Raw genomic sequence first — 22,880 nt, forward strand, 5'->3', positions numbered from 1 at the left:
AAGACTAAACTTGAACCTGAAATGCAACCAGAATATAAACAGTTCAGATATCTGGGAGGGGCTATGGATTGATCAGCTATGATTAATGGAAAGAAAATTATCAGGTATGATACATAATTTTACCTTCCATTTCATCATGCTGATCAATCCATAGACTGGTGGGATGTACCGAAGCAGTACTCACCCAGGGCGGGACATTGAAATCCCTGACCACAACACTGAAGCTCCAAACCGGGCCTCCGCCCGAGCAGCCACAGTCAAGCGGTAATGCCTGGAGAAGGTATGGGCCGATGCCCAAGTTGCCGCCTTGCAAATCTCTTCCAAGGAGATGGACCCGGCCTCTGCCATCGAGGCCGCCTGAGCTCTAGTGGAGTGAGCCTTCAGCTGGATAGGCGGCACCTTCCCCGCGGCCACATAAGCCGCTGCAATGGCTTCCTTGACCCATCTTGCCACTGTAGGCTTAGTAGCCTGCAGACCCTTACGAGGACCTGCAAACAGGACAAACAGATGATCCGACTTCCGGAAATCATTGGTCACTTCCAAGTATCTGATGATGACTCGTCTCACATCTAGATATTTGAGAGCAGAGTATTCCTCTGGGTAGTCCTCCCTACGAAAGGAAGGGAGACAGAGCTGCTGATTCACATGGAAGCGAGAAACAATCTTGGGCAGGAAGGAAGGCACCATGCGAATAGTCACTCCTGCCTCCGTGAACTGCAGAAAAGGCTCTCGACATGAGAGTGCCTGGAGCTCGGAAACTCTTCTGGCTGAAGTGATAGCCACCAAAAAGACTGCTTTCAACGTCAGGTCTTTTAGAGATGCCCTCAACAAGGGTTCAAAAGGCGGCTTCTGCAAGGCTCTTAGCACCAGGTTGAGATTCCACACAGGCACCACTGAGTGCAGAGGAGGGCGCAGGTGATTAACTCCCTTGAGAAAACGCACCACATCGGGCTGCGAAGCCAGGGAAGCACCCTTTAGGCGGCCCCTGAAGCAAGCCAGAGCCGCTACCTGGACTTTAAGGGAACTGAGCGACAGGCCTTTCTCCAGACCTTCTTGCAGGAACGCCAACACTGAAGAAATTGGAGCAGTGAAGGGAGAAAGTGAGCCTGCTTCACACCACGCTGCAAAGGTACGTCAAACCCTGGCGTAAGCAGTAGAAGTAGAGCGCTTCCTCGCTCTCAGCATAGTGGCGATGACCTTGTCTGAGAAGCCCTTCTTCCTCAGATGCTGCCGCTCAATAGCCAGGCCGTAAGACCAAAGGGGGAGGGATCCTCCATCACCACGGGACCCTGATGCAACAGGCCTTGCTCCACTGGCAGTCGCAGAGGGTCGTCCACTGAGAGCCTGATCAAGTCCGCATACCAGGGACGTCTGGGCCAGTCCGGACCCACCAGGATTATCCGGCCCGGATGCTTTGTCACCCGGTCTAGCACCCTGCCCAACATGGGCCAGGGCGGGAACACATAGAGAAGCTCCTGTGTCGGCCACTGTTGGAGAAGAGCATCTACTCCCAGGGATCGAGGGTCCCGTCCTCTGCTGAAAAAGCGCGGCACTTGGCAATTGGCCGATGACGCCATCAGATCTAGGCTCGGCTGGCCCCAGCGCTTCGTGATGTCCAAGAACGCCTGAGCCGATAACTGCCACTCTCAGGGATCCAAGGTATGGCAACTGAGAAAGTCCGCCTTGACATTCATGACTCTGGCAATGTGGGCCGCTGACAGCTGCTCCAGGCTCACTTCCGCCCACTGGCATAGATTCATGGCCTCCTTGGCTAGAGGGGCGCTCTTGGTACCTCCCTGGCGGTTGACATAGGCCACAGCCGTGGCATTGTCCGACAGGACCCGTACTGGCTTCAACGCCAGTATCGGGAGGAACTGCAATAGCGCCAACCGAATGGCTCTGAGTTCCAGGAGGTTGATAGACCACTTTGCCTCTGCAGGAGACCAGAGCCCCTGCGCGGTCCTTCCCAAACAGTGGGCTCCCCAGCCCATCAAAGAGGCGTCCGTCGTGACGACAATCCACTTCGGGGTCACAAGAGGCATCCCTGCAGACAACTTGTCTGTCTTCAGCCACCAGCTCAGCGCCTTGCGCACTGCTGGGTCCAAGGGAAGGCGCACAGCATAATGCTCCGACACCGGAGTCCAGCGCTGCAGCAGAGAGTGTTGTAGTGGTCTCATATGAGCCCTGGCCCAGGGCACTACTTCCATTGTGGCCGTCATAGAGCCCAACAGCTGCACATAGTCCCAAGCCCGAAGCGGAGAGGCTACTAGGAACTGGTCCACCTGAGCCTGAAGTTTGACAATCCGATTGTCCGGCAGGAACACTCTGCCCACTTGGGTGTCGAATCGAACTCCCAGATACTCCAGGGACTGAGTCGGGCGCAGCTGGCTTTTCTCCCAGTTGATGATCCACCCCAGGGAGCTCAAAAGAGCAACCACCCGGTCCACAGCTTTGCCGCACTCTGCATAAGAGGGGGCTCGGATCAACCAGTCGTCCAGATAAGGATGGACTTGTACTCCTTCCTTTCGCAGGAAGGCTGCGATGACCACCATTACTTTGGAGAAGGTCCGCGGAGCAGTAGCCAACCCGAACGGGAGGGCTCTGAACTGGAAGTGTCGGCCCAGAGCTGCAAAACGCAGAAAGCGTTGATGAGGAGGCCAGATGGGAATATGTAAGTATGCTTCCTTGATGTCCAAGGATGCCAGGAACTCCCCTGCCTTCACTGCCGCTATAACAGAGCGGAGAGAGTCTCCATGCGAAAGTGCCGAACTTTCAAGGCCCGATTGACCCCTTTGAGGTCGAGGATAGGCCGTACAGAACCTCCTTTCTTTGGTACCACAAAGTAAATGGAGTAACGTCCCTTGCCAAGCTGATTTTCTGGCACCGGAACGACCGCACCCAGGCGGATCAGATTGTCCAAGGTCTGCTGCACTGCCACAGCTTTGACCGGAGACTTGCAGGGAGAGAGTACAAACCCGTCTCTTAAGGGTCGGCAGAACTCTAGCTTGTAGCCGTCTCTGATGACTTCCAGCACCCAAGCGTCTGAAGTTACCCTGGTCCACTCGCCCAAAAACGAGGACAGGCGTCCTCCAATCTGCACTGGGCCATGGACCAGGACCCCATCATTGGGTACGAGACCCTGGGGGAGGACCGGAGGGCGCACCTCCGGGACGGCGGTCTCTGCGAAAGGAATGCTGCTTGGGGGAGAAGTTCCTCTTGAAGGAAGAGGGGGCAGAGGAGCCCGACTTGCCCGGGCGGTACAGACGGGCTTCCTGAAACCGTCCTCTGGAGTTACCGGGGCGAGCACTGGCCCAAGCCCTGACCTCTGGTAACCTCTTGCCCTTAGACGTGCCGAGATCGGTCACAATTTTGCCCAACTCGACCCCAAAGAGCAGCTTGCCTTTAAAAGGCAACTTAGCCAGGCGGGACTTAGAGGCGTAGTCAGCAGACCAATGCTTTAGCCAAAGCCACCGCCGCGCAGAGACTGTCTAAGCCATACCTTTAGCTGAGGCTCTCAAGACATCATACAGTAAGTCTGCCAAATAAGCCAAGCCCGATTCCAGGGCCGGCCAATCAGCTCTCAAGGAAGGATCCGAGGGGGAAGCCCGCTGCACAATCGTCAGGCACGCCCTGGCCACATAGGAGCCGCAAACTGAGGCCTGCAAACTTAAGGCAGCCGCCTCGAAGGACGACCTTAAGGCCGCCTCCAATCTTCTGTCTTGGGCGTCCTTTAGGGCCGTGCCACCTTCCACCGGCAACGCCGTTTTCTTAGTCACCGCAGTGATCAAAGAATCCACGGTAGGCCAAAGAAAGGCCTCCCGTTCACTTTCAGGCAAAGGATAGAGGCGGGACATAGCCCTAGCCACTTTGAGACTCGCTTCCGGGACATCCCATTGAGCCGAAATTAAGGTGTGCATGGCATCATGCACGTGGAAGGTTCTAGGAGGGTGCTTCGTCCCCAGCATAATGGCGGAGCCAACAGGGGCTGAGGGAGAGACGTCCTCTGGAGAGGAAATCTTCAAAATGCCCATGGCCTGCACTAACAGGTTGGGCAAATCCTCTGAGCGAAAGATCCGCGCTGCAGAGGGGTCATCCGCTCCATCCGAGTGGGAATCCGTCTCCTCTAAGGAATCCCCAAAGGACCGTTGGGAGAACTCAGATACGCTGCCCTCATCTACATCAGAGGAGACAGAGTCCTCTAAGGCCTGGGAATCCACCCGAGGGCGTTTACTTCCGGGGGCCTCAACCCCTTTATCGGCCAAGGGAGCAGGGGCAGCGTTTTGCATAAGGAAGGCCTGATGCAGCAGCAAAATAAACTCGGGGGAGAAACCCCCCAGACTGTGCACTTCAGCAGCCTGGGCCACAGCCCTAGACGCACCCTCAACCGGCGCTCGCAAGAGCGGGGGAGAAACATGCTGCGCATCCAAGATGGCATCCGGCGCGACACTCCACAAAGGAGCCGCGCGGGAAGAACGGCGCTTAACTTTAGCCGCTTTTTTGCCGTCACCCAAATCAAGGGCGGCAATGGCATTAACGTCTCCCAGCTCAAGGGCGGCCCAAGAAGAAGCCGTCCGAGCAGAGTGGCCGGCCAAGATGGCGGAGGCGAGCAGCGGGGGATGGGCGTTTATGGCGGGAAAAACCACCACACCGGAGGAAGAACCGGGACAGTGACCGGCCTCCAAACTGACACCCAACAAGGGCGAATCAGACTTTAAGACCCCCGCATCCCCGCTAGCAGCGCACACGCGGTCCGGGGAGCGATTCTTCGCGCCCTTGCCCTCCAACGCCATAGGCCACGTAGAGATTGATCGGGGAACCCCCTGCCCGCTATAAAAAGGTAAAAATTACCTGCTTCTCGCTCCGAGCTGTAACGAACTGGTGTCCCAGTGAGTAGCTGCAATAAACGTTTAAATAAACGTTGAAATAAACGCCCTTAAGGACGTCCAAATTTTTTTTTTTTTTTTTTTAACGGAGCCAGCGGGAGGGGGGAGAAAAGGAGGGACCTGGCACCACCAGGTTTGCACTTGCTCAAGAAGAGCCCTCAACCCCAGGTACTCAACAAAACCTAAAAATTAGGCTTGGAGACCTAGCCAGAGCTGCTGCTGTGTGTGACCACCACCTGCTGAGATAGAGAACATACTGAGGAGTTTCCGGCAGCACATGACCACATATAGGGAGGCAAAAGGATTGCTCTCTATCTCCACCTGCTGGTAGATGGACACAACCACCAGTCTATGGATTGATCAGCATGATGATATGGAACAGCGCTTAGCCGCCTCAGAAGGCACTGACATGCTCCACAAACGCCTGCCCCTCAAACAGACTAGGCAGCCCTCCTAGCTCCTCCATATGATTAAACAAAAACAAAGTCTCTTAAAGAGCCGCTTACATTTTTTTTTACTCAGGAGAGAAAGGCAACACCTGATCAGGCCCACAGCCCCGGGCGACGGAGGAAAGGTAGGGGGAGACCGGGAGGCACCACCAGGTGTACACCAGAAGCTACAAACAGCCACTCAACCCCTGACTGTGCTAAACTAGGCCCAAAGGACACCAGTAGCCAGATCAAACCAGAGCTGCAGAGATGTCCCTCCACCTGCTAGAGAGAGAACACTGAGGTTTACTTGGCTGCACAGGTCCACATATAGCAAACCTCGGAGGTTCTCTCTATCTCCACCTGCTGGTAGAGGGACACAACCCACAAGTCTCTGGATTGATCTGTGGGACGCTATGGAAGGGGTGTGTTTGGGGTGGAGAATGGGTGTGTACTAGGCGGAGCAGGAAAAGTACACCCATATCACATATCCCATAAGCATCATATGCACATAAAGCCAGCACCAACATTTACACTCGCTTTAAACAACTAGAATAGAAGATGGCTTTTCTGTCCTGAAGAGCAGGTGGGCACCATATGCACATCCTTAATCCTTATTTCTCTTCAAACAATCTTCTCTTCTACCCTTATTTACTTTCTGCAAATGTTTTTGTTTGTGTGTCCCTGTGCCACTGTTTCTGCTTGTGGCTATCATCCTGTGCCATTGCTGGTGATGGGTGTGGCTGTGAACTCTGACTCTCACCAGCAAAAGGCAACAGAGAAGAAGGAGGAGGTACCCTGTGCAGAGGATATACAGGCCTAAACACAGGTCCTGGTTTTGACAGAAGAGCAATGCATGCACAGGATCAGATTTGATAAAGACATAAGAATATGAGAATAGCCATACTGGGTCAGACCAATAGTCCATCTAGTCCAGAATCCTGCTTCCAAAAGTGGCCAATACAGGTCACAAGTACCTGGCAGAAGCCCGATTAGTAACAACATTCGATGCTACCAATCCTGGGGCAAGCAGCGACTTCCCCCATTGTCCATCTCAATAACAGACTGTGGACTTTCCCTCCAGGAACTTGTCCAAACCTTCTTTAAACCCAGATATGCTAACCACTGTTACCATCTCCTCTGGCAATGAGTTCCAGAACTTAACTATTCTTTGAGTAAAAATATATTTCCTCCTATTTGTTTTAAAAGTATTTCCATGTAATTTCACTGAGTGTCCCCTAGTCTTCCTACTTTTTGATGCACCCTCAACCAGCGCTCGCAAGAGCGGGGGAGAAACATGCTGCGCATCCAAAATGGCATCCGGCGCGAAACTCCGAGAAGGAGCCGCACGGGAAGAACGGCGCTTAACTTTTGCCGCTTTCTTGCCGTCGCCCGAATCAAGGGTGACCATAGCATTAACGTCTCCCACCTCGAGGGCGGCCCAAGAAGAAGCCGTCCGAGCAGAGTGGCCGGCCAAAATGGAGGGGGCGAGCAGCGGGGGATGGGCGCTTATGGCGGGAAAAACCGCCGCACCGGAGGAAGAACCGGGACACTGACCGGACTCCAAACTGACGCCCAAAAAAGGCGATTCAGGCTTTGAAACCCCCGCATCCCCGCTAGACGCGCCCATGCGGTCCGGGGCGCGATTCTTCGCGCCCTCACCCTCCGACGCCATTAGCCACGTGGAGACCGATCGGGGAACCCCCTGCCCGCTACAAAAGGTAAAAATTACCTGCTTCTCGCTCCAAGCTGTAACGAACTGATGTCCCAGTGAGCAGCTGCAATAAACGCTGATATAAATGTTGAAATAAACACCCTTAAAGGACGTTCAAAAAAATTTTTTTTTTTTTTTAACGGAGCCAGCGGGAGGGGGGAGAAAAGGAGGGACCTGGCACCACCAGATTTGCACTTGCTCAAGAAGAGCCCTCAACCCCAGGTACTCAACAAAACCTAAGAATTAGGCTTGGAGACCTAGCCAGAGCTGCTGCTGTGTGTAACATAGTAACATAGTAGATGACGGCAGAAAAAGACCCGCATGGTCCATCCACTCTGCCCAAGATAAACTCATATCTTGAATTTGTACCTGTCTTTTCAGGGCACAGACTGGATAAGTCTGCCCAGCAGTATTTCCCGCCTCCCAACCACCAGTCCCGTCTCCCATCACCGGCTCTGGTACAGACCGTATAAGTCTGCCCTCCCCTGCTGAGATAGAGAACATACTGAGGAGTTTCCGGCAGCACATGACCACATATAGGGAGGCAAAAGGATTACTCTCTATCTCCACCTGCTGGTAGATGGACACAACCCACCAGTCTATGGATTGATCAGCATGATGATATGGAAAGGTGGATTTCCATCCCCTTAATCATTTTGGTCGCTCTTCTTTGAACCTTTTCTAGTTCTGCTATATTCTTTAGAGATAAGGCAACCAGAATTGAATGCAATACTCAAGGTGAGGTTGCCCCATGGAGCAATACAGAGGCATTATAATATTCTTGGTCTTATTTACCATCTCTTTCCTAATAATTCCTAGCACCCTGTTTGTTTTTTTTGGCCGCCGCACCACAATGGGAAGAAGATTTTAGTATATTGTCTACAATGACACCTAGATCTTTTTCTTGAGTGCTAACTCCTAAGAAGGACCCTAGCATAAGGTTACTATGATTCTGATTATTCTTCCCAATGTGCATCACTTTCCATTCGTCCACATTAATTTTCACCTGCCATTTGGATGCCCAGTCTTCCAGTTTCCTATGGTCTTCCTGCAATTGTTCACAATCCACATGCATTTTGACAACTTTGAATAGTTTTGTGTCATCTGCAAATTTAATCACCTCACTCGTCATTCTGATTTCCAGATCATTTATAAATATGTTAAATGCACTGGTCCCAGTACAGATCCCTGTGGCACCCCACTACTCAGCCTCCTCCATTGAGAAAAATGGCCATTTAACCCTGTCCTCTGTTGTCTGTCCAATAATCAATTCCTAATCCACAGAAGGACATTGCTTCCTTTTAATTTTCTCAGTAGTCTCTTATGAGGAACTTTGTCTCAAGAATGAGCCTGTCAGTGTATCTAGATTTTCAGAAAACTTTTGACAGACATCCAAAAAGTGACATAAGTCAGCATTTGGATGTTTATCTCACAGAAACGTCCAAATCAGTACTATCGAAACCTCTTTTTGGACGTCTTTCTCTGAAGCCCGTCAGAAGGACGCCCAAATCTCAAGGGGGTGTCCCAGGGGCATGTTCAAGACGGACTTGGGCGTTCCTAAGACTTGGACATCTTTCAGCCATAATGGAACAAAATTAAAATGTCTAAGACTTAGACGTTTTGAGCTAGACTTGTTTTTATAACGAATAGCTGCAGTGGGAATTGAACCCACTTCCCCAGGATCAAAGTCTGCTGCACTAACCACTAGGCTACCCCTCTACTCCAAAGAGGTGCCCCAAATGACCACTGGAGGGACTCTGGGATCACCTTCCCTCACAAAACATTTTTCCAAGCAGTATTTTTTTGTACAGCATAACCTTTCCTGTTCTGATTTTGGACGTTTTACAAAAAAACGTCCAAATTCAGACTTAGATGTCATATCCAAAAATGCCCCTTGTGCATTTGACTTGCCCAAAGTCACAAAGAGCAGCAGTGGGAATTGAACCCATGTTGCCAGGATCAAAGCCCACTGCACTAACCATTAAGCCACTCCTCCTCTGTTTTGGACAGCTTGCATTTGGACGTCTTTTGTTCGAAAATGGACAAAAACAAAGGACGTCCAAACCACAAGATGTCCATAGTATTTCTGAACACAAAACATAGTCGTCCAACTTTTTCGAAAATGACTTTTTTTCCTGTTCGGAATATGGACGTCTTTGTAAAACGTCCAAATTCTGATTTAGACGTTTCTTTCGAAAATGCCCCTCCACATCAACCAGCTCACCTCTATCCACATGTTTATTCACACCTTCAGAAAAATGAAGCAAATTGGTGAGGCGAGACTTCCCTTGGCTGAACCCATGTTGACTCCATCCCATTAAACCATGTTTGTCTACATGTTCTGTAATTTTATTCTTTAAAATAGTTTCCACTAAATGCCCGGCACTGAAGTCAGGCTTACTGGTCTGTAATTTCCTGGATCACCCCTGGAACCCTTTTAAAAATTCAGCATTACATGGCCACCCTCCAATCTTCAATTACTCCAAATGATTTTAACAGGTTACAGATCACGAACAGAAGATCAGCAATTTCGTGTTTGAGTACTTTCAGTACCCTGGGATATATACCATCGGGTCCAGGTGATTTATCACTCTTTAATTTGTCAACTTGGCTCAGTATGTCTTCCAGGTTCATTGAGATTTCTTTCAGTTCCTCTGCATCGTCACTCTTGAAAACCAATAGTTTACCTATGCAATCAGCTTTAGGCAGATCTAGAGCCCACTGTGGAGGGACAGAACCCTGCCAATGCAGCTGAATGTCACCATAGCACTTGAATTCCCCACTACTGGATCCTTACAGACACCCCTCAGACCACATCAAGCATTTGCCAGGCAGCCGCCTCATGCTGCATAGCAGCAGCAGTATGAAGCTATGACATGTAATGAGCTGACTGCATCCACATAGATATCAGGCCACCTGCAGATAAAGAGGCCACATATCCAAACAGACAGTCCTTTCTTTTCCCTGAACTTGCAGGTGGCCTGTAATGCCTCACACATAAGTTAAGCTTCTAGGTGAGCACCCATCACCCCCACACACACTCCTTAACAAACCTACACTTTGTCTCCCCACAGAAGCCTCTTTGAATGTGCACCAACCATCATCTATCCATTAATGTGCTAGCTCGTATAACATCAAGTACACACACTGCTTTTTCCGCTGCAGATGATAGAGACCATCCTCTCAAGACTGGCTTATGATCTCCAAAGCCCACCCTGAGGAGGAAAGAGAAAAGAACTATAATAAGACCCACACAGAGACCAGGGCTCTTACAGATAGTACACTGAAAACTCTCTTCGGGTACCTGGACAGGCCGGGGGAGAACTGTTCTACATTGCAGGCAAATCATGTGATCTACTGCCTGCTCTATAACCTTTTCCTGACCTACTGCCTGCTCTATAACCTTGCCATCATCTGTAGAATGCCCCAGATTGTCTTCTGCTGCAAAACATGGAAAGCGATGTAGAATAGGGGTTTTTGCGCAACATCAGTAACGAATCCCTCCACAAGCCTATCATTTGTGGAGTGGCTACAAGGAATGAACGTGTACACAGACATTTCTTATAACTGTTAATCATTTACTGTTGTACTATTTTCAATTTTTCTCTTTCCATGCCCTCGCTTTGCAACATTCCAAGCCCCAACTAACCCAGGGAGTGAAAGGTCTGACTCAAGAATTGAACAGGAGACCCTTCGCATGGCAAAAAAAAAAAAAAAAAAAAATCGCTTACCACTTAAGACACTGGCTAGCGTCATAACTCTTACTTTGTTATTTTGTTGTTCACTACAAGCAATATCTCTTGATAGACACCTCTCTGGTCCTATCATTTCTGTTTGCAAAGTCAACAGATCCTAATAACTATACACCTGTCTCCTCCTCCCCCCTGCATGGTTTGGATATTTTTGAGCAACAGTACGAAAATAGCAGCCTTACTTACCTTGCCGAAAAGGTTCAATAAGCACATCTGAGTGAACACACAGTTTCTTCAACACCTGGGCTCCCTCCGGGCTTTTAAGATTCAAGGCTAACGACCTTTTGCCACGTGCCATGGAATCCATTTGTGGTCCACTCTTCACCCTATCTACACGAACCACTTGTGCTCCAAAATCTGCAAGGATCATTCCACAGAAAGGAGCAGGAGCTAAACCAGCCAGTTCCAACACACGCACTCCAGAGAGGGCCATGCTTTCCAAGTCCTGAAGAAAAATAACACACAGCAGAAAATTAGAAGAGCAGATCAATTTGAATTTCATTTCAAGAAGTACTACTACCAGCAGTCCTCAAAGCATACATCTACTTGCTTTTTAATTGTGTTGCTTTCTTTTTTTGCTGTCATCCCTAGATTTCTTTTCAGTTTTGCCCTTTATTTATTTAAACACATTTATAGCCTGCATCACCATTTTGCTTACTCCTTGCAGGTAGCTAAGGAGTCCTTTTACTAAGCTGTGATAAAAATTGGCCCTTACATGCTAAGGCCATTTTTGCCACAGCAGTAACATAGCCAATTTTCCATTTTTTTGTATTAATGGCCTATTTTATAGGCAGTAAGGGCTCATACAATAATCCTGTGCTAACCACGCTAATGTAGCTGCACTAACTGATCAGTGCAGGAACGTCCACTCTCTGCTCCTTGACATGCCCATCCAAAAAAAAAAAAAAGAAAAAAAATATTAGCACTCAGATTAGTGCATGCTAATTTAGCACTTATCGCAGCACACAAGAGCATGTCCTGTGGTACACCATTTTAACCTGTGGTAAATGCATGGTAGCGTTTACAACTTAGTAAAAGGGCCCCTAAGTGTAAACACAAACCAATATATTTCAAAAAATAAATACATTTGATAGATCAAAGTACACACACTATACACCATGGGGGGAGGGAGGACAAAGTACAGTACCATCGATCGGCATGACCTAAAAACAGATCACCCATTTAAGCCCACACTTAGAAGAAAATGGAATACTAAGGGGGCCTTTTACATAGGCTTGCTGGCATTTTTAACGCGCGTTAAAAACAGGCACGAGCTAAACGCTAACGACGCCAATGTATTCCTATGGGCGTCTTTAGCATTTAGCGCACGCCTATTTCTAACACGAGCTAAAAACGCCGGCGCGTCTACGTAAAAGAAACCCTAAGCAAATATTTACTAGCAGAATGCAACCACTTAGAAAGAGCACACCCAAAACTCAGGGCCATCCCCATGAATAAGTTTGATCATTTAAAAACACAACAAAAAATTCTTCAAAAATTCACAATCATAAACTACAAAATAGAGGTGAGCAACAGTCACACAATAATGTGCGATATATAAGGGGAAATGAAGTCCTGGGTAACAAACGTGATTAGCATTAACCAGTGCTCGGCTGTACAAGCAATAGGAGCATCCCAACAGCCTACTTGCGCGGGTCATTCAAATTACTGTCGCACAACTATGCTGTAACATCCCCATTCAAATCACCCTTAATGAAACCTTACTGGAGAGCTCTAATTTATTCTGCGCCTTGCTAAGGCAATTTTTGGAAATGGAGCTAATTTGGGTTTGCTATGACAAAGGGTGGGAAGATTTACAAAATCAAGGTATTTTGGTTTCTTATATAATTGTTGTTTCATGTTAAAAATGTAGACTATTGCATGCATTTTGATGTATACTGTTTTAGAAAACAGAATGTGAAAACTGTAGAAGGATGTGAAGACGTTTGTACATACACAGGATAAGATTCTAAAATGTGTCGTTTAAAGTGCTAATCCTTAAAGTATCCACCACTGGTTTGTCAGGCCCATTAAAACATGCAAAATTATTTAATTTGATGATTTCATTTGCTTTTCACTTAATTGTTTTACATTGGAAAAATAATCTGCATGTCTCCTTTCATGAATGGAGGAATTTGCTTTGTTCATATAGGCATTATGAGGAAATAGCTGCCATAAAATTTGGTCATAGTTGTCTAACAATAACCATGTTTTACGAAAGGCCAGAATATGTTAATTGATACTTTCATGTTATTTTATAAGGGCAATTCACCCTTTTTAAAGTATGCACATATACTGTTTTGCTTTATTTTTTGTTAACCTACTGATATGTTAAGGTTTGCTTTATTGTTTTTGGTTTATTGATTTTACTTTAGTTTTTTAAAATGTTTGGCGATTTATTAGTTGTACTATATTTTTTAAGTGGAAAAGCTGAGCTGTTGCTGGCCAATTGTATACGTCTGCTTGCTTATCTGTATACCCATGGGGCTTCAGTAACAGCACTGGCTGGAACAAAGACCTGAAGTGTCAGAAGACAAGGAGGGCAGTGGGTCTGCTGATTGAATGGGCAAATGATAGATAAATAAAGCAAATGGGAAAGCCAGATTTCTAGTGAAATTTCAAAGTGTGACAGCTAATGAAGTATAGCTAAGCAGGAGTGGATAAAAAGTTTGAAAAATCTTAGGCACCAATAATACTGTTTTTCCTTAGCACTTCTCTTCCACCCTTCAATCATCACCAAAACCCCTTATAGAAACACAGAGCATACTGAAAAAGACCATATTGCAAATCTAGTCTATCCATCCAAACCAACTGCCCACCCTACCATCCTTCCTAATGGTTCGTGCTGAGAACCAGGAAACTGGATTCCATTCCCACAGTAGCTACTTGTAATACTGGGCAAATCACTTAACTGCCCCCCCCCCTTGCTCCAGGTACTGGGGAAAGGACTGCCAGTATGAATGTGCTGTGTGGCCTGTGGGAAGAGATTTTTCCAGAAAGACCAGGACCTGAGAGCCTGACCGAAAGGATCCCTACCTGCTCGATGGAGAAGGTGGGAGCCAGAGTAGGCCTGGAGTCAACACCTGTGCTGCAGGATCTCCAGGAGCCCAAATGGATACTGATGCCCAACAATGGCCCAGTGGGGTACCCCCGGGGACTAGGGGAGCCCCAGATGAGGACTTACACAAAACTGGAGACTCTTCAGATGCAAGGAGGGGGAGAGAGGCTCAAATTGGAGATTGCTGTCCTTGACTGCGACGGGTTGGGTGCAGATGGAAAGGAGCCACCCGAGGAGAACCAAGGGGCTAGAGTTTGTGGCTCCATTGGAGGCAGTGCCACCAGAAGTGGTAGTGATGACCTCAGGAGACAGGATCCCTTCAGGACACCAGCCAAAAAGGTCAAATGTGGATCAGATTGCTGAAAGTGGGGAGGAAAGAATTTTGTGCAGAGTGCCAATTCACCCCAAAACTGGTCTTCCCATACCGATCACTATGTTTGAATAACTGTGTCTTGCTAAGGGAGACTTTGAATCAAGTGGTCCCAGGGTGATGGCCACAAAGTGGACAGTTTGTAGCTCTGAGGTCGGTGTCTCTTTAAAAAGTCTAGACTTTGGCACGGTATCTGCTGAGAGTTATGCAATAGTCTCCCTGCCGGCCTAGAAACTGGCTGGGCGTTGGTTGGGGAACTAGTACCAAAGGAAATATTACAGGAGCCCTGGATCGAGAGGGGCAGAGCTGAAGGATGCAGGCTCCCCAGAGTGAGTAGAGCAGACATTTATTTGAAAAGGCTGGTCTGGGATATGTGGGGGTTGGGGTACCCTTATGTTCCTTTGCAGGTCATGAGTGTTGTGGAGGTATGGAGAGAGATTTGGAGCAAAGATGCTATCCATCAGCAAATGGGACCTTACCCAAACCATGTGAATGGGCCCGAGAATTCCTGTGTCCATCGGCATATTGACCTTAAGTATAGTAATAGACTGTGGGACAGTCAATCAATAAACAGAAAGTGGAGATTATAGAGTCTCACTTGCGGGTTCAGGTCTGCAGTACCCCTAGACTGCTACATGGAGGGTTAATTGTCCAGAAACCTGACCCTAAGTGGTACAGCTGAATTGTAAGTATTAAGTACAACTCAGGTCCAGAAACAAAAATAAATAAAATAAAAGAGACTATGGACAGTTAACTGATGGAAAAAATGACAGGTTATGTGATGATAATAATAAAGCAGTATGAGAGTGAAATAAAGTAACATGTTGGGCTCAGGCCCTGTTTACAGTAAGAATGTCAAAATAAAGGAAACCAAGAAATGATGTTTGGAAAATGTGGAAAAGAGAAAAAATATTTGGAAAAAATATATAGGGCCCTGTTTACTAAGTCGAGCTATAGGCACACTAGCGTTTTTAGAGTGTGCTAAAAATTAGCATGCGCTAAAACGGCTAGCGTGCCTTAGTAAACAGGGCCCATAATACTTTGAGATATGTTTATGTTAAGGAAAACTGGTTGGATCCAGGGAAAACAAAATGTGTTTGAAGTTAAAGAAGAAAAAAAAATAATGTGCTGAGTTAAAGTTATGTTTGGTTTTGAATAAAGTGTTCTCATAGCACAGGAAAGGTTGGGACATAGAAAAAAGTATGGGGTGATGTGTTTAATGAAAATGGCTGAGCAGGCTGCCATCCTGTAATTATCCGAGGTATTTTCCTGCTGTGTCACCTTTGCTGGTCTAAGGCCTGTTAAGCTTGAGCCATTTTTTACCAACTAATATGGATTTTACAGCCTGTGCCCTAAATACATCTGAAACCATCAGAAACCAGCATTCCACAAAGGAAAATTACTGCTTGGCATACCCATGATGGCTTCATCCAAAGACACGTTGTTTACTGCTAACTAGCCTCCAGTTATCTCCTGGGAAAGTGGAGGAGCTTATTTCACAGAGACAATGGCTCCAGAAGTATATATGCGCAAGAGGGAGTTTGCTACTATCTGACTTGTGACTGATAAGAGTTTCTTTGCTAATAACAAGGCCTCTTTTCATGACCATGAATTCTGCTGGACAGAAGTACACAGTTTGTGATTGGTTCATAGGTATCACCTGAGCAAGAGGGAGGCCAAAGTTGAACTGAAGAAGAAGAAAGAAGGACAGAAGGAAAAGAAGATTTGGGGAGGCTAGATCTCTCCAAGAGGTGCGAGAGAGACCAATTTCCCCAAAACACAAGTAAATTGAATTACTTGTGATAAAAGCTGGCAAGGTCAGTTCCGCTGCAGTGCTGTAGCTTACCCGAAAGACTGTGTAATCAGTAAAGACTTTGAATTTTATTCCTGGACTGAGATAGTCTAGCAGAGAATTCTACTAGAGTCTCAACAGAGGAATCCGATTCCTCTGTGGTGGAAATGAAAACGGTAACAGAATTCAAGCACGCGTGGGATAAGCATAAAGGAATCCTGTTCAGAAGGAATGGATCCTAAGGAGCTTAGCCGAGATTGGGTGGCAGAGCTGGTGGCGGGAGGCGGGGATAGTGCTGGGCAGACTTACACGGTCTGTGCCCTGAAAAGGACAGGTACAAATCAAGGTAAGGTAAACTCATATGTGCTACTTTTTGTGTATATCTTGTTGGGAAGACTGGATGGACCATGCAGGTCTTTTTCTGCCGTCATCTACTATGTTACTATCCAGTTTATTTTCGAAAGTGATAGCCGGCCATCTTCCGACACAAATCGGGAGATGGCCGGCCATCTCCTAAAACCGGCCAAATCAGTATAATCGAAAGCCGATTTTTGGACACACTCGCCGGCATTCCGTTGCGGAGGCAGCTTAACTTCAAGGGGGCGTGTCGGCAGGGTAGTGAAAGCTGGATGTGGGCGTGCTTACAAGATGGCCGGCTTCAGCTGATAATGGAAAAAAGAAAACCGGCGATGACGAGCATTTGGCCGGTTTTACTTGGTCTATTTATTTTCACGACCAAGTCTCAAAAAGATGCCCAAACTGACCAGATGACCACCGGAAGGAATCGGGGATGACCTCCCCATACTCCTCCAGTGGTCACCAACCCCCTCCCACCCAAAAAAAAAACCAAACTTTAAAACATTTCCTTCCTAGGAGGGGAAGCCAGTCGGCCAGCTCGTAAAAAAAAAAAAAAAGGATCTTGCTGATCAGTTATGTTATGACTTACTTGTTCTGGAGTGCTGTATTTTGTGATACTGTTTTGAGAAATGTTCAAGAAAGACTTCATACAAATGAAAAAAGTCCCTGCCGTGCATTTTCCCTTGATGGCCGTCCCTGACATGCACTTCCCTTAATAGCCGTCTTTCTCTCCGAAAGTGCACTTCTCTTAATGGCCGGCTTTCTCCCCAAACAGGGAAATCAAAACAGTTTTTGCTCACAGTTTTTGTAGTAGTAACAGTGGGATTTGAACCAGCCACCTCTGCATTACAAGAGCCATGATGTAACCACTTGGCCACAGCTCCACTTACTTGGCTGTCCTTCCCTTTTGATTATACCCCTTCAGGTCTCTCTCAGCCAATCACAGTGCGTTAAGCTGTCTGTGAGTGGCTGAGAGAGACCTGGAGGGGTATAATCAAAAGGGAGGGACACCCAAGTAAGTGGAGCTGTGGCCAAGTGGTTACATCACTGGTCTTGTAATGCAGAGGTGGCTGGTTCAAATCCCACTGTTACTACAAAAAAAGCAGTATGGAAAAACTTTTGATTTACCTGTTCAGGGAGAAAGACGGCCATTAAGAGAAGTGCACTTTCGGACAGAAAGACGGCTATTAAGGGAAGTGCACATCAGGGACGGCCATCAAGGGAAAATGCACGGCAGGGACTTTTTTCATTTGTATGAAGTCTTTCTTGAACATTTCTCAAAACAGTATCACAAAATACAGCACTCCTGAACAAGTAAGTCATAACATAACTGATCAGCAAGATCTAAACATCCAGAAGTACCAATGCACTACGAATGCTGGCCCCTCCCACGGCCAAATGCCTTGGATTTGGCCGGGTTTGAGATGGCCGGTTCCAGTTTCCATTATCGCTGAAAAACAAAGTCGGCCATCTCAAACCCGGCGATCTGTGGCATTTGGCCGACCCCAACCATATTATCGAAACAAAAGTTGGCCGGCCATCTTTTTCGATAATACGGTTCCAGCCAGCTGTTGCAGCGCCGCCAAAATAGATCGCCGGCGATCGATTTCACCGGCGCCGTTTGATTATGCCCCTCCACGTTCACACCACTGGAAATCTGCAATAGACTGCAGGATAAGAGAAGCAGGATTTATTACCTATAGTTCAATGTATAGTTAGTCTAAGGTTTTTGTCTGTGAAGCACTGGTTTGTCTCAGGATTTGTGGTCAGTAGTAGTATAACTAGCTGCCAAGTGTGTAATTTGCACAAGATAAGTTACAGTTGTGTAATCACTCATACATATAGTTTTATATGGCTGCAATCATATAGATATATATATATACGACAGCAAAGGCTGAAAAAGTTAAATATCTCATCTATTTCTAAGGCACTGGATTAGCTGTTCCAATCAGCTGGCAGTAGGGAAATCCCATGGATAGCTCATGTGATTAAGAATGAGCCAGTAAACTTCAAGCTGAAAACTTCCCTATGGGGTCCTTTTACAAAGGCAGCTAGCATTTTTAGCACGCGCTAAAAATAAGCGTACACTAAATGCTAGAGACACCCATATATTCCTATGGGCAACTCTAGTGTTTAATGCACACTATTAGCACACACTAAAAACTCTACTGCACCTTTGCAAAAGATCTCCTTTATTTGGCCATCTATCTGGCTCAGGAATCTGTTCTTGGTGTCAAGGGTACACAGCGTCTCTGCCTAGAACCCTTCCACTCCCATGATAGAACTACAAGGCCCACACAGCACTCAATCATCTTTAAGCTGGGGGGCCAGTGCCTATAGCAGTGTTTTCTATACAAGGCATAGGGGCAACCCTCATCATCATTCTGGCTTTTTTTCTGCTACTCTCTGCCTCTCTAACCAAGGTCATGATAGAAAGGGGGGGAAGTAGATGGATGGGAGGAACAACCATAAGCTTGAAGGACAAGGCATTTCTCAAAGGTGAAGAGAACACATTTGGAAATGCCCAATAAACAGTCTGAAGGCAGACTGGTGGGGTGGATGTCATTGACACACACTGGTCAGCAATGTTATGATCTTGCATGGGAAGATACTTAGCGGCTCTCCTTCAGCTCACTGGATCCAAAGTGGCCCTGACTTAAAAGTTAATGAAGAACACTGGCCTATAGAGTTTGCTTTAAAAAAAGAAAAAAATATCCTCTGTTCTTCTATGCTGGTCAAATTGGAAGGGGACGGGGGTAGGGAACAAGGGAGAGACGTTATCCACCTTGGAGGGGAGAAGGGACATGCTGGCCACCTTGTACGGGAGAAGAGAGGGGGAAGAGGAAATACTGATCACCTGCAGGGGATGGAGAGGGGAAGGGGAAAAACTGGCCATCTTGGGGTAGGGTAGAGAGGGGAAGAGAAGAGGCTGGCCAAGGGGAGGGTGAGGTAGAGAGGGGACGCAGAGATGCTAAACCAAGGAGTATAGCGGTAAGGCCTTGAAAAACTTGTGGGAAGTGGGGGGGAGGGTGTACAGATGGTTACCCTAGGGCAGTATTTCCCCAAGTCCAGTCCTGGAGTACCCCTTGCCAGTCAGGTTTTCAAGACATCCACAATGAATAAGCATGAAAGAGATTTACATATAATGGAGGCAGTGCATGCAAATCAAGTTCATGCTTGGGAAACACTGCCCTAGGGTGTCCGATATCCTCCCTCTACCTTCTCAATCTGATGATGGGAATAGGGTAGGATTTACCTCACACTTTTTTCAGTGGTAGCTCAAGGTGCGTTTTAGAGTTTACAATCTAAACATATCTGGGGCAATGGAAAGAAAGCTCAGTGACTTGTTCAAGACCACAAAGAGCCATAGTGCGATTTAAAGTATGTTTTCCTGGTCCCAGCCCACTGTTCTATCAGGCTACTTCGTTAGGAGCAGCACTAACAGCAGTTCCATTTTCCAACTGCTACCACCAGCTGGCACCTCCAACTCACTCACTTCCCAACTCCTGCACTTTGCCCTGTTGCCCCTCTTGCTGGCTCCTAATTATAGCCCTGGTCTAGTTGTTCCAAAGTTAAGAGGGCGCAGTGAAGGCTAAATATAAAAACATACAAACAAAAACAAGAAACCCCACACACTGAATACACTGTCACTCTGCACAACACTTCATAATATCAGATCAAACATCAAAATGAGAATTGAAAACAACATAAATTACCCTCCCCACACACGGTGCAGGAATTTGCGCTCGGTACAAAGGTGTCAGAGAGCGATCAGCCCACCCAAGGTCTGACCCGACCAACTTTTCTATTGCTCTCCGCTACACCGTCCCGAAAAGGCTGATAAGCAGATACAACAGCGGTCTGTAAATATATTGCCAGGTAAGCAGTTTCTCCACCAAACTAGGCTCTTTTTTAATACCCCACGTCCGCTGATAACTCCCTTCTTCTCTCCCTTTCTCGTTTCCTCTACATTCACATCTCTTCCTCCACCACTACTCAGCAAACTGATAGTGTGTGTAAGGGCAAGAAAACATCTCAGCTTGCAACCACCACTAGTTAGCAGGCTCCTTGCAGACTTACTCTGGAAAAAGAACGCCGATGTAAAAAAACGGGCTTAGTGCTACCAGTAGGCTACGCGGACTGTTTTCTAGTTAAAGGTTTTGGGGCTACTGTCTTGCAGTGTATGCGATTTTGGAGACGTTGTCCAGTGAGCATTCCATGTATGCCTTAGTCTCTCCGGTGTTCCACATATCAATATATATTCCAATCCAAGCCTCATTCTGATGCTCCAATACCTTCACTCAGTATATATCAAGCCTCGTTCTGGTACTCCAATAGCCTCTTCTCAGTGGATTCCAAGCCTCAGTCTAGAGATAATACCTACTTCTTTTTCTGTGAGTTGAAGAGTTTTGTAATGCTTGATCTCTGCTGCGACAGCCTCAGACGAGGAATGGAGAGAAGCTAGAGACAAGGAGGTTTAATAGACAGCAGATGAAGTGACGTGACGTCAAACGTTGAAACCAATTAGGTCAATCTAAGTTTCCCCTTCCACGCGCAGCTGTCATCCCCGTACACTCAAAACAAAGCAAGCAGACCTATGAGCTGCTGCATCCACCTTGTTCTTTATTGTCGGTAGCATTTTTATTTAATCTCATATTTTCAAACTTGACAGCTTGTGCAGCATACGGATGTAAACAATGGAAGTATAATAACGGAATCACTTTTCATAGGTACAGTAGTAATTTGTTATAAATCTTAATCAGTGGTCAGGCTGTCTGAGATAGGAAGGGTGTGATCTGGGGTGTTTATGCGTGTGGGTTTGTATGTGTTATATTGGGATGAGAGGATGAGACAGTGTGTTTTTTCTGTGTTGAGTTTTAGTTGGAATGCATTTGCCCATGAGTCCATGATGTTCAAACTGAGCTTGATTTCGTTGGAGATTTCAGCCAGTTCATGTTTATAAGGAATGTATATTGTGACATCGTCTGCGTAGATGAAAGGGTTGAGGCCATGGTTGGATAAGGACTTGGCTAATGGGGTCATCATTAGGTTGAAGAGGATCGGTGATAGTGGTGAACCATGGGGTACTCCACAGTATGCTTTCCATGGTGATGATATGTTTGAGTTTGATTTCACTTGGTATGTTCTAGTGGTTAGGAAGCCCTTGACCCAGCTAAGTATGTTTCCGCCGATGCCGGAGTAGTCTAGTAGTCTTAGTATTTTATGGTTTACCATGTCGAACGCACTAGACATGTCGAATTGAAGGAGGAGTATGCTTTTACCTGTAGCTATTTCCTGCTTGAATTTGGCTAGGAGAGTGATTAGTACTGTTTCAGTGCTATGTAGTGTGTGAAGAACAGAAGGGGGGTACCAGCGGAGGAGAAGATAAGGTCCAGAGGAGGGGACAACCCAGATTCTTAGCTCAAAGAGTTCCACATATCAGGAGAAAGCATAGATCATTTTCCCCAGAGGGCTGGAGGCAGGGTAAAAACTACGATTCCCAGCAGCCCTTGAGGAAGTCTTACAAAGAATCAAAGACTTCCTATCCCAGCAGCCCCCAGTGGAGCCCAAGGGAAAGGCAGGTAAAGGTGAAACCCAAGACACAGAGGGGAGGCCAGGAATGGAGGGGGAGCCTCTAAGCAGAGGTAATCAGGGGGAGGAGGATCATCTGGGAAATGGGTGGGGCGAGGAGCCCATGGAATGGAAGGGGGAAGAAAAGGAGGAAGAAGTGAGGCAAGAGGAGCCGATGGAGATTGCAGCTCTGGCAAAATCCAAAAGTAAAAGGTTCAGACAGCAGATAACCACTTGGTGCAGGGTCTTGGTAAACAAGGGAAGGCAGTGGCTATCATGGAGGAGCCAGGGAGCGACGGGGTCAAGTGGGAGGAAGCCAGGAGATAGAGCTGGCTAGAGGAGGGAGGGGACCCCGGGAGCTCTCTGCCTCTCAACTGCTGATGGGATTTCTAAACTGCTTGTTTGAACTGCCTGTTTGGAAGTGCTTGTTTTATTTGAACTGCTTGTTTTTCTTTGTGGAACGTTTTTTGCTTTTGGGATTACTTATGTTGAATTACATCATTGGGACTGCTGAGATTCATGTCCTGTTGGTTTATGAACTGCATTTTTGAAGCTGTGGAGATTCCTGAACTGCTTTGCTTTTGGAACTGCATTATTAAAAACTGCTTTTTCTAAACTGTTTGTTTGTGGGATTGCATTCTTGAAACCGCTGGGATAATTTCCCTAGCAGATATCTCGGGAGCTGTGCTGGAATAGTACTGCTGACATACCTCAGGTCGGATGGTACACCTGGAGGATTACAGGAAGTTGTACCTAAGTGGAGTATCATATAGAAAACTTGGGCCAGAGGCCCGAGTTTTCCTGAGAGGAGTGGAGGGATCCTTCACAAGTGGCCGAAATCCTGATTGTGATTCATTTATTTGAAAGCTTCCCCTATGAACATACGATAACATAAAATTTGAAATCAGTAAAACAGTATTAAAAATTATTGTACCTGCTAGAAACAGCAGAAACT

At 47.0% G+C, this 22,880-nt stretch overlaps 1 protein-coding gene across 3 annotated transcripts in view; it reads right to left on the reverse strand.

Annotated features, from left to right (window-relative positions):
• AMACR (alpha-methylacyl-CoA racemase) overlaps nt 1-20,779 on the reverse strand; it is a 75,371-nt gene extending 54,592 nt beyond the window's left edge. The window contains exons 1-2 of one of the 3 annotated variants that reach the window (XM_030193013.1): nt 20,739-20,779; nt 10,964-11,222 (exon numbers count right to left, since the gene is read on the reverse strand). In XM_030193013.1, the coding sequence (XP_030048873.1) occupies nt 10,964-11,210 (247 nt within the window). In that variant the 5' untranslated portion in view covers nt 11,211-11,222; nt 20,739-20,779. Of the gene's footprint in view, nt 1-10,963; nt 11,223-20,434; nt 20,615-20,649; nt 20,706-20,738 lie in introns of those variants that run through there. The other 2 variants (XM_030193014.1, XM_030193012.1) reach the window with 2 other exon arrangements.
• Between the last annotated feature and the right edge of the window lie 2,101 nt (nt 20,780-22,880).

The sequence above is a fragment of the Microcaecilia unicolor genome, chromosome 2 (genome assembly GCF_901765095.1).
Source record: "Microcaecilia unicolor chromosome 2, aMicUni1.1, whole genome shotgun sequence".
Taxonomy (NCBI): domain Eukaryota; kingdom Metazoa; phylum Chordata; class Amphibia; order Gymnophiona; family Siphonopidae; genus Microcaecilia; species Microcaecilia unicolor.